Below are 16,194 nucleotides of genomic sequence, written 5' to 3' on the forward strand. Positions count from 1 at the left end.
GGAAGATTCCTGCTGCTCCTAGTCTCATTGTCCTGCAGGTCTGTTGCAATGTCTGTGCCCATGCTACATACAGCTTGTTCACCAGGCCCGTAGACATCCAAGACATGCAGAGAAATCTTCCTTGGAGGGAAGGAGTCACTCCCCTGCATCTACAGGCACCACCAAGCAGCTGACTGGTCTGCTGATCCTGGGCTCCCACGGACTCCGAAAGGCTCAGCAACACAGGTGGTTGTTCTGCAACTCCCTCGAGGCCTGCACTGACTCCATACTGGGTTTGAGGCCAGTATCCCTCGTCGGAACCGCTGGAACAATACCCCTGTGCACTACGTCAACTTTACGTTGCAAGGCTTGTTGGCTCTCTCCTCCAGAGTTCTTTGGGCTCCAAGAAGCTCCATCCTCAAGCAACTCCTGCAGCCAAGTTCTTTGCCCCCATCGCTTCCTCTGCACCATGGGCCTTCTTCATTGGTGAACTGCTCGAGGTCCTCTTGCGACTCCTGTGACTTGGGCCCTTGGGTCCTTTGAGAGTCTTATTGGGCTTGAGTGGGCTCCTCTGCTTGCTCAGGGCCTGTTCTGGTTTACCTGCTCGTGAGTCTCTTGGATCTTGCTGGTCCCGACACTGCACCTTTTTCGTCTACTACGTTGTTTGCCGCTGCTAAGGCTTGTTGGTGCCCCTGCCGGACACGGATGCCCTGGCTCTCAACATCTGACATGAGACAGCTCCTGGTCTTCTACAGCATTGCCAGGTCAGCACAGCTGCAACTACAAGGGTATTGTCAACCTCTCCTGCATCTCCGACATCGGTGGGCATTCGTCTTCCGTGTCTCTTGGTCACTCCTGAGTGGCATAGACTCTGTCCCCTCTGCTTGCAGGTACCATTTCATCTTGAATCCACCTTTGGGTTCAACCAGACTCCTTCGTCTTCTTCTCCAGTGGCATCTTTCCTGAAGTCCTCCATTGTAGTCTACGGTAGTTTCTGATGTCACTTGACACCTATGCACTCTGCTTGCTTGGTGTAGCGGAGGGATGAAATGGACTATTCCCACTTCAGTCAGTGTATCAATAGGAAAAGTGTTGGATAGCGGAGGAACAAAATGTACTATTCTCACTCCAGTCAGTGCATCAATAGGGAAAGTGTTGGATTGCGGAGGGGTAAAATTTACTATTCTCACTCTAGTCAGTTCAAAGTTAAAAACAAACAAAATATCATCAACAAAAGATTTTTTTTAAGTAAATAAAAAATACAAATTATTTAAAAATAAAAATATATGTAATACAAATAAAATAAAATAAAAACATATTTGAATGCTAAATACATATCACAAATACCTACAAATATTATGTTGAATAAAATAAAAAATTATTTTCAAATAAATATTTTTATTTAGAAATTGTTTATTAACAAAAACATTAATTATTACATGAATTTAGTATATTTTCTTCCTACCCTAAAACACCACACAACTCACATCAAAAATAAAATAAAAATTATTTGCATCATTAACATAATTAATTATCAATTAAACAAATATTATTAATTAAAAAAACTAATTAAAACAACACGTAAAATGTAATAAACTTCCCATCCTTGACACCTATAATCCCCATAACCCACACAAAAAATCAAACTGTAAAAAAATTAATTACACAATTAAAAAACGTGTTCAATTAAATAACTAATAGTATTTAACAACTAATTATAAAGTAAGTAAAATGAATGTATTCCCCATCCCTCACCCCTATAATCCCAAACCCCCCACACACAAAAATAATCAATTACACTAATTAATGATCAATTAATTAATATTAATTATCAAGTAATCAATCATTAACCCCACAATTATTTACATAATTGTCAAATAATTAATATTATTTTAACAACTAATCATCAATAATTAAAAATAAATTACTTCCCACCCTTTACCCCTATAAACCCTAAAACCCACACCTAAAAAAAATACACAATTACCTTTAATGTCAATTAATTAATATTAAATAACTAATTATTGATTAATTAAAAAAACATTACTTCCTACCCTTTACACCTAAAATTAAGTACACAATTACCATAATTAACGGTCAATTAATGAATTAATATTAATTAACAACTAATTATTCATTAACTAAAAAATAAATTACTTTCCACCCTTTACCCCTATAAACCCCACAACCGGCACCCACAATTTACCGCAAAAAAATAAAAATACAGTTAACATTATAAAATCTCAATAAAAAAAGATATTAATAAATAAATATATTCATTCATTTATTATAATTAAATTACTTCCCGCCCTATACCCCTATAAACCCACAATCTGCTATGGAACTAAAAAACACAACATTTTATTAAAATAAAATTAATAACTTCTAAAAACTGAGCACAAATATTAAAAAACATAAACAATACTCTTACAAACAATACATCACATACATTTAAAATATATACTAACATACAGAACACTAATTTAAAAATCGATATGTATTTTTTTTATTGCAATATACTTTTTATTTTTATTTTTCCAAACTACATTACATACATACATATAGCATACAGTCGTCATCGTTTTATCGTTAGAGGGTTTCAGCCCAACCTGGCTGATTTAGTGGAGACACCATTACAGATTATACATGCTCGGCTGTCCCTCTATCCACTTGTCCCAGTGTAAACAAGTATATTTTTGCAACAATATTAATGACTTCTATATTTTTTAAATAGATATTCCTTACCTTCAAGTTGATATTCTTGACCACAATATTCTCGCTGTCGATATTTCTGTGTCGCGATATTTAAAACTCGATATTAGTGTAAGTCGCCATTTCCAACTCGATATTTTGACTGAAAACCCATCGGGGAACCCCAAGGGCAGTGACGGACCACGTAGATGCGCAAATGGATAGGACGGGCAAGTAATGGCACCCCCACGGGGTGACCTGAGAGACATGAGGGGTACATGGGGTCTGAGTGCAGCCTGGGCTGTGGATTACTAGCATCATATTTATTGTAGTTTGGTAGGCAAATGAAAGCAGGGGTGACAGTGGGTGGGAGGGGGAATATTTGGGCATTTTGCTGATTGTTTTGAATTCTCTATTTTGTATTACATTTTGTAAGCTGATACCGCATGGTTTTGTGCTTTACAGCTCCTCTCCCTCTGCATACTGGATAGTCCAGATGATATGATTATTTGTATTGAGAAAGCTTACTGTTACTGTGAGCTGTATGCTGGCTCTGCAGCAAGAGGAGGGGTGGGAGTGTGGGTATGTTGACCATGTATTGATGTACTGTACACTGATATTTAATACTCCTTGTTGGTGATTCTGGTTGGTTTGCTTTTGCAATTTGAAATGTCAATAAAGAAATATATTTTTTTTTAAATGCTTTGCCAGAGTGAACATTAATGGCTTATTCAGTTCAAACTTTTACCAGAATTCTGTTATTTTCAATCTTTTATTACTAAATATACACAGGAATAGCAACACCAGATCAAAAAAAATAGTCTGGCCTTCCTGTACTACTTATACATAGGCTTCCGAAGAGTAAGTTAAACAATCTCCATATTTATTCTGTGTAAATGGGAAACCTGTCTTGCACCATGCAAAACAAAGTCATACGAATGGACAAAGTTGACCTCTTCAGAAAATGAAAAGATGCAGTTGAGCTAAAAAGTAAAAAAGTAAAGTCCACATTTGTAAAGCGCACAATCACCCGTAAGGGTCTCTAGGCGCTGGGGGCCGTCGGGAAGATTAAGCGAGCTATTGCCCAGAGTCACATGGTGCTGGGCTAACCTGCCGCCGGAGCCGGGGATCGAACCGTGGTCCCCAGATTCCAGCGTCAGTCGCCCTGACCGCGGCGCCACACCTCTCCCACTGCAAACAGAGGTCCTCACAAAAGAGTGCAAGCGATATGGAAAGCTGCAGTTGAGCAAATTACCTCACAGAAGAGCTCAATGGAGCAAGACATGGAAAGCTGCAACTGCGCTATACTACCAACAGAGGTCCGCACAAAAGAGTGCAATGGAGAAGAAAAGCTGACGTTGACCTATACTACCAACAGAGGTCCTCATAAAAGACTGTAATGGAGATGGAAAGCTGCAGTTGTGCTACACTATCAACTGAGGTCCTCATGGAAGAGCACAATGGAGATAGAGATGGAAAGCTGTGGTTGTGCTGTACTACGAGAAGAGGTCCTCACAAATTAACGCAATGGAGATGGAAAGCAGCAGTTGCATAATACTACCAACAGAGGTTATCACAAAGAGTACATCTGAGATAACGTTGGGAAAGCTGCAGTTGCACTAGACTACCAGCAGAGGTCCTCACAAAAGAGTGTAATAGAGCTGAAAAGCTGCAGTGGTCTGTACTACCAACAGATGTCCTAACAGAAGAGTACAATGTAGATGGCAAAACGGTTGCACTCTACTTCCTTCCAACAGAGGTCCTCACAGAAGACTACAATTGAGGAGATGGGAACATGCATTTGCGCTATCATACCAATAGAGGTCTTTACAGAGTGCAATAAAGATGGAAAATTTGTTGCACTATGCTATCAACAGAGGTCTTCACAGAATAGTTCAGTGGCGTCCTGGGTGAATACTTACACATTGGAAGAGCGAGCTATGTAAAATGCACATGACATTAACGTCTTGACCACACATACACCACTGCTTTGCATGTACGTTCAAGGTTTTGACAAACAAGTGCAATTTAAAAACATAATAACTTCTGCAAGACCTCAGTTGCCATGGACTCACTTCCACAATTACAATTTTGCTTTCTTTTTAGAAATTTAAATTTGCACCCCAATAGAGAATGCAAACTGCTCCACTAGTATGGGATGACTCTAACATCCTGGAGTTTTTGCATACAATTTACAGACACAACTGAAATACCAGGATATCAGAAAAAAGTGCAAGGACTGCAAAGCTGCTGTTCTTCAAGTGGTTACAAAAAGTTCCTCTCAAGTCAGATACAATTGCTTGAAATCCAAAAGCTAAGGAGGTGTGGCTTCAGCCTAGAAATCTGTATATACACTCTTGATACTCTAAAGCCTTGCGCTCGTTTTTCTATAGCATAAATAAATATACCAAAGCACAGACAGTGATGAAACAACATTGCAACTTACAATAAATATCTTGAGTGTTACGGAAATAATTGATGACACACTACTATACAAAAGGAACAGCGGTCACTGGCAAGGACAAGTGTAAAAAAACTTTTATCCTTCGCGAACTATTTTTTGGGAAACATGCATACATAAGCAAGGGGAAAATGCAGTGACTCAAAGTGAAGGTATACAATGGCAGAAGTGGGCTGGTGCTGTGGTGGGAGGGAGTATTATTTGAGTCACATTTGATTGAGAGCCTTTATATGTGCATGTATTTTTGTACAATATGTTTTGAAAAATATGAGGCTGTAACGACCTAAACTGGGGTTGACAAGATAAGGCACGGCTATTGGTATAGAGGTTTTACTTTGATGTACTGCTCTGGTGTATATGGCATTACAACGCGGGCTTTTACCCTGCATGCCATTACAATGCGGGGATTATAACTAAATTCGATACAACGACTTTCGCTGGAGGGCGCTGGATAGTGAAATAGTTTAATTTTCTATTCCAACTACAGCCCACGTTGACAGTAGGGAAGGTGTTGGATAGAAAATTAAACTATTCCCTATCCAACAGCGCCCTCCAGCGAAAGTCGTTGGAACGACTTTTGTTGTAATCCCTGCGTTGTAATGGCATTGCGGGGTAATCCCTGCGTTGTCATGGCTGTTCCCCCTGCTCTGGTACCACAGCATATTCTGCATAAACAGTCTCAACTGCAAAAATAGTCTATCTTGAAAATATATAACGTTATTGTTTTCTTTAAACACTTTCTTTTCTTAAGGCAAAAGGTACCTTTTTTCTTCAAGAATGGGTTTAGCAGGTCCCGTACATTCGTGGCTGATGATCTAAATTGTGCTTGGACATCTTCTGGTAGGTCGAAAGAATATTTAGCTGCAAAAAAGATTTATCAATGAAAATTAGCCGCAGAGGCTAAAATAATGGAAATACAGTGCGTTTCAAATCAATGCTAACATAACGTAATGTAACGCAACACAACACAAAAACACCAGAACACTATAACACAACACCAAAACACAACATAACAACACAAAATAACATAACAACAGAACATCTGTAGCAGGGAGAAAGCAAGAACTACAAGGGCAGATAGAAGTAAAGAAAAATGGAAAGTAGAAAGGAAGAAAGAGGGACCCCAGGCAGCATCAGAAAGCTTTACAAAAAGAAATCTGACACTTTAAGACATTTTCACTGACCCTTAACCACAACATCCCTCAGTTGACACTTACTTCCAACTCTCACCAATAAGTCAGCTGCTTGAAACAAGTTTCTGTATTTTCTCCCTATGGGCAGGATGTACAGTTCAGGTTCTGTGGTGTACTTTCATCTCTTGGGGGCACATCCTTTATTTGCTGCAAACTTTTTCTGAAGGGACTGTTATATAAATGTTGCCTTTTTTGATGGGCTAAAAATCCTTGATTGCCGTCGCTGCAAGCCATTGACAACATAGTGTAAAGACTGTGTCAGGTGTGAGGAAACTTTTATACATCTGAAACCCACAAAAAGCATCACATACCGGCGTTCCAGTCCCTTGTAGGCTTAGATTTACAACTGAGTATGACAAAGAAACAATCAGTATGTCAGGCTACCCTCACCGCTGTCACAGGATGCTAGATTTTGTGTGTTGCCAAGACCCATTCCATGTAAATAGCGGTGTTTGCGTTTGCAGTGTGCTTATGCACCAGATCGCCTACCTACCCGAGGCCCTCCACAACACTGTCAGGAGGGACAGCCACAGGACCCATGGACCTGCAAGAGCCTCAGGGAAGGAAACACTGACATGACTGTCCCAAATTCTAACTTTCAAAATAATTACATAAAATAGGAGCAGGTCTGATCTGATGCCTCCTCTACTTTGGTACACTGTCTTTTATCGGGGTATACGTCTGCCCAAATGTCCCCCTACAGATACAAGAAACTCGATACGAAGGACAATATGGAGGAAAGTAATAGGAGCCACCAATCCATACCGACATCGGGATCTAAAAGTTGCTCGCCTAAAGTCCAAGACGAACTTAAAATTCCTGGCACATCTTTAGTTCCAAAGGTTATTTTTCAATTTACGGTACCTATTCATATTGAAGCAATGAATACTTCTAATTGAGAAGGCGGTCAGGATATCAACCCATCCGATTACTTTATACTTTTCAGTGCACTAGATCCAAGATTCGCTCCGTCTGATTTGAGTCCTTCTCTAGAAAGCTTCCAGAGCTACAAGAAGGCTTTGACTTTTCTAAATATCAGTAGTGGATTTTGAGACTCATTTTTCCGACTCCTTTCTGATTGCTTTATAATCCAGAGACCAATTTTATATGGTTGTAATACAAGAGATACAAACTTTATACAACATTTCTCCTGCTAAGCCAGCCACTTTGGTTTGTTTTCAAAGGTCACTTTTTCCATGCCTACCAAACATTTTTTCGGGATAGCCTTTTATGTGTCCACACTCAGAACCGTCCGTTTGGCAGCTTCTAAACACCATATATAAGCCCCCGTAGGACAAATATTTTGTAAGTACAGGAAATCCTCTTGAGTAGTCAACTGGGCTTGCTTCTGATTTAAACAGTGGCAATGTCCTAGAATTCCAAGCTTCTCGAGTACAGGATGCTGTTTTAGTACTAATGGATGCTCACCAACCAAGACCATGGTTTTAAAGATAATTTGTGAAGTTCTTTCTCTAAATCTTTATTCACTTCCCACCTTACAACCAATACATTTCACAAATCATCATATGAGCTCCTACAAGAGATTCAAAAGAGTCTGGATTGTATGCTACTGAATTGCTTCCAGAGGGTGAAAAAGGTCTTGGGATATAACTTTTTTGTCCTGAAGAAGGCCGGGGGCATCGGACCAATTCCAGACCAGTAAACCTGTTTCTTCTCAGTAAAAGTTTTCATTACTTTTCAAAATTTTGGAACGAATACAGATGGGAAACTGGATAGATCTGCAGACTTCCAAACTGTGTACGTCCATAATGTCATCAAATGAATGCATGGAAAATACCTGATGCTGGTAACAGAAATAAAAAACAATTAGTACAAATGTGCTGAATTTGAGCTAAAACACTGCCCTAAAAATTTTCCAAAGGTCTCATCAACGGCCATGTTTAACCTCCATATGTACATCTTTAGCCCTATTTGGAAGATTGACAAGTTTGGCGTTATCACTGTCCAAAACTCTGAGTGGTGTGCAATGCTCTTCACCAGCTTTGATTTTTGATGAATGAAAGAGTGTTGCTTAACTCCATCTTAAGGAACCATTTTATTCCCGCCATGACAGACTAATTTAGCCTTCCATGCATGGCTCAAGAATAGTTCTTGTCCTTAATTAAACTATACAGCTTTGCTTCAGTCATGCAGTTTGGTGACAAATATATTTCGGCAGCTTGGCTTTGCACATATTCACCTGGTCCCGCTCGCAGGAGTAGTAAGCATAGGTAAAGCCACTAGGTCTTGCCTTTGGGAACTATTGGCTTTACCAATTGCTTTTACAGGTACTGTATAGCATCTGGACGCTGTACAGCATCATCCAAATAAGAAATTTTAAAAAAGGTGCAATGGGGGTCAAGTCATTCCACAATTTCAAACGTGTCAGAAAGCACGCATGTGCCAGCGGAATGACATGGGTTCTATTTGCTTTATTTTTTTATCCACTATCCAAGATGGAAAATGCCATTAAAAAAGCTTCTTAGGTGTAGGGGTGGGTTGTAGCAGCAGTGCAAGTGGGAGGAGGGAGGGGAAACCAGCAAACGGAAGGTGTGGAAAGCAGAAATGGGAGAGGATACCATGGGCAAAAGAGAGAGCAGCATGGAGCACAGGGTGGGGGAGAAAGATACACTGCGAGAGAGAGAGAACAGCTTAGGTTGAGCGATGGGAGCGAAGCACGTGGACAAGTGAGAGTAACTCTGAAGCACACAAGGGAGACAACTGGAAAACACATGCATCCTTGTGGAGTGAAAAAGAAAAAAAACAAGTGGAAAAAAACAAGTAAAGAAGTTATGCTCCAGGGTAGGAAAAGACACGAGTTGGACAAAGAAAACCATTGAATAAGAAGCAAACAAATGTGAGTGCCAATAATGCCAACCAATGGTAAGCAATGGGTGAGATTTCAGCCACTGTAAAATCAAGTAAGCTGACAATAGGTCTTTTCCAACCACACTGCTTCAGCCGTCTGGTAGGCTCAACCTAAAAATAAGGTTTCTGCAGCATCATCTGGCTCTGCACCACTGTCAGTCTGCGAGCCTCCGCAGAAAAAAGTGCAATGTACCCTGGGTTCATTCTGAAATTAAATCTTTTGCTATTGCTCTCTGGTGAAAAGTTCAGATTACTCTGTATGATGCCATGTCCGTCATCGCCAATTTGTACAATACAGAAACTGTAGTTGATTCATCCAGACTCCACTTACCAGCAGTTGTGAAATGGCTCAACAAGCAAAGAGGGCACAATCTCACTGAAACATGTAATAAAGAAATGCCACATACATGGCCTGCTATATCTTCACTATCCTAAAAGACAATTGCATCGTTAGGTGGATTTAAATCTAGCATCTTCACTTTTCTATGAGACTATAGCCTCCTTAGTTGGATTTAAACCTAGTCCTGACTTGAAGGATGAATGGATGAGTGGAAAAGGTACAGTTGATCAAGGACACATAGATAATGAAGGGGTAATGGAGACTGAACAAAGGATGATGGGTAGATTAATGGAAAATAAATGGGGATTAATGAAAGAACAGAGGATAAGTAGAAGAATTGAGATTGAACATGGAATGAGAAGAAGATGAATAAACAACAAATTGTTCATGATGATGATGATTAGCGAAGGGAATAATTGCCTTATTTTATTCTAACCCTTACACCTCTACTTTAGAAACATTACACTTTCTCAATTCTTTTTCCAATTTTTAAATGCTATTAGGGAATAAATAGTTGTTTCAGAATATCTGAATATGCATTCATCATCATAGGTAGGCAGGATCAATGGAAAACATGTCTCTGGGGATTACCTAAGGATGGTGTTAGTACAGGATACATGGCGGTGAGCCAAGAGAAGGTTGTATAGGGATGATGGGCTCAGGGGGGTGATTGAACTCAGAAATATGTTCGCCATGGAGGATGAGTGGAGCCAAAGGATAGGGATGTCTGGCTCTGGAAAATGGCTGAATCATGGGCTTATGTGTCGGTGGAGGATAACTGGCTCAATCGCCTGACAATATTAGTTTAGGTTTTTTATTGGCTCTGATCCGATTTATTCATGATGATGATTGAATCAGGAAAGATATTATCTCAGTTGGGTTAATGGATATAGAAGATGTCAGGAATTGAAAGATGATTGGCTTAGCTTAGCTGCTGCCTTCTCTCTCCAATGTCTTCGCAAATAGGACACATTTCGTTAAAAGCAGCACCGGTCGTTTTAATGGATATGGACTTTTAAAAGAAAACTGTTTCCCATTTGTAAACACAGAGGGGCCAATTAATATCTTGTCCGGAAAGCATTCCTACCGAATCGGTCCAGGAATGCTTTCCCAACAACTCGAATCGGGGGAGTCCGAACGAGCGATTTGGATGCATCCGGATGCTTCCGGATATGATTCGGTCAGACTCCCATTGCCTTCTATGGGTGTGTTCTGTACGAATACAAAGGCTCCCATTGAAGAAAGGGGTGGTTGGAGAAAACCTTGCACCCTGTGGTTGGCACTCCTTGAGCCCTGCCACATTGTGAACATTGTGAATGGTTGGAAAGGGGGGTCCCTTGGGTACCCCCACGGGACCGATTCGGAAAGCCCGGGGTGAAGGGGGGCCTGCTACGGGCCCCTAAATACAGATTCCGGCTGCCGTTTCGTCACGGGGAAACCGAATCAGAACGGCTGCCTGAATCGGTCATCCTAATTGCTTGTCCGGAAACCGTGTCCATAAAGCTATATGAATCGGCTCGGGAAGACTTGGGCTGTCAGGTTAGCATTCGGAACTGATTTGGTTTATTCAAACAGTTTCGGGGCATCGTAATCGGTCGTTGGGAAAACAGTGTGATTCGGTAGGAAACAAAAGTTCAGAATCGGATTTGACAATACTGAATCCCATGTAGAGCCCTTACTAACGACATCATAATCTGCCCCAGAGTTTGATTAACTGTCCGATTCAGGGCTACATCACTGCACTAATAGCCAATCACAGGTGGGCGCAAATTACAACCTGCCTAATTATTATTCATTAGGCAAGTTATTTGACAACACCCTGAGATAGTACTATCTTTGATGTAACCTATTAGTACATAGTTCGCATTGCAAATTGCATTCCCATTTGGAAACCAGTCAGGGTGCTGGCTTGACATACCTGGTTTGTGAATGGGAATAGTACATCAGCCTTTAGTTGGTTAATTTTAGATCGCCTCTGAAAGATTATTGTATAAGGAGGACAACTATTCTGGAGTTTTTTGGTTCAGGAGGATTGACAGAGAGAGTGGATGGTTGCCTCTGAGGTTGATTGGCTCAGGAAGGATTACTGGATGTGATGGATGGTTGGTTGAGTGGTTGAGGGGGTTTACTGGATCAGGTGGGCAACAGATTCAGTAGCTCACCCACAAGGATAATTGTATCAAGAGAAAAACTGCCTCAAAGGAGTTACTGGCTCTGAAGAATGATTACTTCAGGTAGGTTATATATGTTAGTTTCTAGCTGAGTTGGTCATCAGCGCATGGGGTGACTGGCCCGGATGGATCCTGATTCTCCCTGGTGATTAATGTCTCTTTAATCGTTTTGGATCTGTTTGTTGATTAGTCTAATGGTGTAAATGTCTCAGTAAGATGACTGGTTTGGAAATAATTGACTCGTGTGTTACCAGCTCAGGATGATGATTTTAGCTATGTGTGATTAGTCAAGGGCTGCATTGCTCATGGGATTGATGATCTATTCAGTTTTAGGATACTGATTTCAATAGATACTAATCATGGACTGTTACTCTCTAGCTCTTAAAGGCCTTGGTGGGATAAATAGTGAGTTGGTGGCCATGCTCATCATGTGAGGCTCTGCGCGCTGTGAAACATTTTAACTTGAATACTAGGTATACATAATTGGCGTTTAATTAAATATCTCTATTCATTGACCTGTTGGTGCTTGAGGTTCACCTGTTGGTTGGCGTAATAAGTGCGGAAGCAGTGATCATTCCTTTTAACTACTTTGCCAGTGATTTTCATGGTCCATCCGGCTCTTGGTATAAGGCACAATAAAGACTGTGCTCTGGGGATAACGTGGGCATTTATAATAAAGATGTCTTGACAGACTGTATTCATGACAGAAGGTAGGCAGGTAAGTAAGAGCATTAAATGAAATGACAAGCTTACACTCGCAGCTAGGTTCTGTGCCTGTCCATTCGCCCGACTCTAGGCATACCCGCTCAGTGGAGCCCACCAAGTCCAGACCTCGGCTGCATAGGTACGAGACCTTTTCGTCAATCTGGTATCGTTCTCCCATTTTTCTCCCACCAATAGGAATCCCCGGATTGGGGCAGTGGCCAGCTAAACAAAATAGAAGAGAAAGTGGTTACTGAGCATGAGAGAGTAACAATGTACAGAAATATGTCTGAAGCTGCTGAACTCATGGAAACTTTTCCCTTCTTCCCAAAGTCCTATTAGTAGGTGCAAGGTTGTGTGTTCTCTCCTTTTATCCCATGAGTCAGTGCAAGTCCCATCTTAGGAAGGTTTTGCTCTGCTGCTTACTTCCCTAAATAAATGAATGAGACTTAATCTAAATTTGGATATTAGGCAAGAGTAGTGAATGCACTCTATTCAGAGTGGGGATTTGTAAGATGTAAGACCAGTTTGCTGTCAAAGCCAGTGTTGGTGTGTAAGAGTTTACAAATGTTGCCATGCTCATTTATAAAACTAGTGGGCAAGCATGGAGCTTTGTGACTGCCCAAGTTTGTTTAGTCTTCTGTGATAATTGAGCTATTGGCCAGTGTTTGATTAAGAACAAATTAAAACCCATGCATATCCTTCAGAACGCATTGTAAGATGAAACTCATAATGTGTTCATTCGCAACAATCAGGAACCAATATGTGGTTGGAGTTGCTCAATTCAAGTAGAAATGAGTTTATCAGAAACAACCACTTCACACCAACCACGAATGATGCCAATGTTCAGGGTCAGGATTTAAGGGATAAGATCTCAAAGTCATTTGTTCCTTCCTCAATGGTTTTTGGTTGTGAGGATTCCTTGGAGGCCTGGGTTAGTGCAAGGCTGTGACGCTGAGAAATGAAAATCAAACATAGGAGTAGAGGTTCTCATCTGAACATTTGTCATCCTGTCACCCTGAAATCACAAGTTCCCTGAAAAAATCCAATCTCCTCCATTATGACATCATGCATCAACCAAACTAATTAAGGCCCTCCGTACAAGTGATCTGGAATCTGATGCAATAGTTATCACATGGATAAAATTCAAAACCAATGTGCAATAATTATCACATATCCCAGGTTTTTCGAGGAATAACATTGGATTTTGGGAATTATTACAACAAAATCTGCATGTCCTGCAGAAAACTGAGTCTTTTCCACTTGTTAAATTCCAACAGTTTTACTTGATGAAATTTAACAAATGGCACAATCTTTATCGCACCAGGTAATTGCGAGATACAATGAACATTTGACTTTAATTGCGATCCAGGTGCATACAAGTGTTGTTGCTGGATCACAATTTAATGGGCCATTTGTAATGAGGGCCTAGGAGTCTCTTAGAAGCCTTATCCCAATATAGTCTTGCATCCAGCAGAGACTCCATTCTGAACCTCCATTCCAATGTGTGGGAATTTTCCACACAACCGTAAATGTTCCAGTGTGCTCTAATCAGTAAGATATTGTATATATATATGTGTATATATATATATATATAAATATATATATATATATATATATATATATATATATATATATATATTCACTGACAAAACCATAGGTTTCACACCAGTTATAGTTACGAATTAGCATTTAAAAAACCTATTAAATTCACTGAAAAAACCATAGGTTTCACACCAGTTATAGTCAGCTGGAAATTTTACTCGCATAAAACCATTGAAATTCCCACGTTATAGTTAGTTGGACTCACTATAACTTGCGCGTGCAATGCACTGCTGATGACGTCACATATTACATCACTCATGACATGGTCAGTGACATCACTCATGACATCACTGATGACACCATCCAGTGAATGTGTGTCTTTTAAAAAAATAAATATGTGTTATATATGAAAATTTAAAAGTTGATGGAAGAATAAATGTTTAAATAAGTGTTTACATGGATGTTTTTTTATAAAAAAAAATTGATTGGTTAACTGGTTTATTAAGTGTATCTTAGTGAATACATATATTAGAGAGTAATGTTTAAATATTTAAATATATGTATTATCGTTTCAATTTGTGTATAAGTAGCTGCATGCTTTGGAGAGTACCTTCATGTGTATGTATATGGGTTATTAGATGTTTTTCTTAGTATCAGTATGAGTGTTTGTATGGTTTGGTGGGGGTATTACTTAGCACATAGATGCATGAATGACTGACTCTCTCTTTGTATGTGTTTTGAAGACAGCATATGTGCAGGACTGTATGGGTGGATGAGTGTGTATATGTGTGTGTTAGTGAGTGAATGACTGTCTCACTAGTGTCTTTATCAGTAACTAAATATGTTTTAATGTAGTATATGTGAATATTCATGTATATAAGTGAGTATATGTGAGAGTGAGGGATTGTAAGAGTTCCTGTTTAAATTAGTATGTGTTTCTATAAGTGATTGTTTAAGAGAGTAAGTATGTGTAAGTTTATTTAGAAGTAAAGTGGTAGTGTGTGTATAGCTGTATATGCAAATAAATGGATTTTCAATAGTTTATTTCTATGTGTGAGTATGTGTGTGAGTAACTTTTGGGTGACTGACGGTGTGTAACAGGATGTATAGGTGTATCACTACATATGATGAGTGAGTATATGTATGAGTGAGTTTATTGAACTATTGGTGAATGAGTGCATGAGTCTATAGATGGTGGAATAATTGAATTGGTTGTTGTAACTGGTATGGCTATCTCCATTTTTTGAAAATGTTAGTTTTTATTTTTGAATATGTGTTTCAAGGGTTACATTTCAGTGAAAGGAGATCTGTCACTCTGTCACTCTGTCTGTTTTTTTTTGCTCCAGTTGAGCCATTTACAATTCCCTGTTTTTTGTTTGTCCCCATAAAAAATAAAAAAAATATAAAACTGTTCATAAAAGCCAAAAAAAGTAAAAAATGTTCAAAAAAACAAAAAAATATATAAAACAACAAAAAGAATAAAAAAACAGTTCTTTATAGAACTACCTCCAATTTATACAAAAATGCTACATCTTTAAAAAACTGTCATTCTTTTTTCCCCATGGTACGCTCCCCGGAATGCTCCCCGGTGCGCATACGGGGCGCTCCCCCAGCGAAAATCGAAAAAAAAATTACATTTTTTTTTGCCCCGCGGGGCCCTTTTATGGCCCCCTCATCAAACCTAGGGGGTCAGGGGGGGTCTACCCTGCCCCCTTTTGATCATTTTCACCTTTGTTTTTGCCACCTCTTGTGTCTCGATCCTACCGAGACACAAGATGGCGGCCGCTCCGGACTGTTTGGAATGTTGACAGACACCCGAGAGCCAATCAGCTTTCCGCGCGCAAACTCGCGTAGCTCGCTGGTACGCGCCCCGGTGCGCGTACCGGGGCGCGCTTATAGATATATATATTTTTTTTAACCTAAATTACTCAAAATCCACTGGAGCACATATCTTGAGACATAGCAAAGGCACATCGGGCTACCAGTCCCTACAATTTTGCCAAGTTTGGTGGAAATCCATTCAGCCGTTCGGGCTAAAAGTGAGTCCAACCGCCCTATGGAAATTAACATGGGAAAAACACGTTTTGGGACCCCCCTTTTATCTCGGCCCCGCTTGACGAATCCCCCCCAAACTTTCAGGGAAGGAGCGGAGCGGGCCATCTTCTTTGAGAAATTCGCAAAGATTCGTCCACCGGCGCCAAAGTTATTCCCAATAGAATGTTGCGGATTTCCTATGGAAACTAG

The 16,194-nt window shown here is 40.0% G+C and overlaps 1 protein-coding gene across 1 annotated transcript in view; it reads right to left on the reverse strand.

Moving 5' to 3' along the window:
* C2 (complement C2) overlaps positions 1–16,194 on the reverse strand; it is a 658,041-nt gene that overhangs the window by 493,667 nt on the left and 148,180 nt on the right. Inside the window, exons 4-5 of the mRNA XM_078645909.1 lie at positions 12,457–12,630; positions 5,894–5,992 (exon numbers count right to left, since the gene is read on the reverse strand). Coding sequence (XP_078502035.1) covers positions 5,894–5,992; positions 12,457–12,630 — 273 coding nt within the window. The remainder of the gene's footprint in view (positions 1–5,893; positions 5,993–12,456; positions 12,631–16,194) is intronic.

Source organism: Lissotriton helveticus, chromosome 5_1 (assembly GCF_964261635.1).
Source record: "Lissotriton helveticus chromosome 5_1, aLisHel1.1, whole genome shotgun sequence".
Classification (NCBI taxonomy): domain Eukaryota; kingdom Metazoa; phylum Chordata; class Amphibia; order Caudata; family Salamandridae; genus Lissotriton; species Lissotriton helveticus.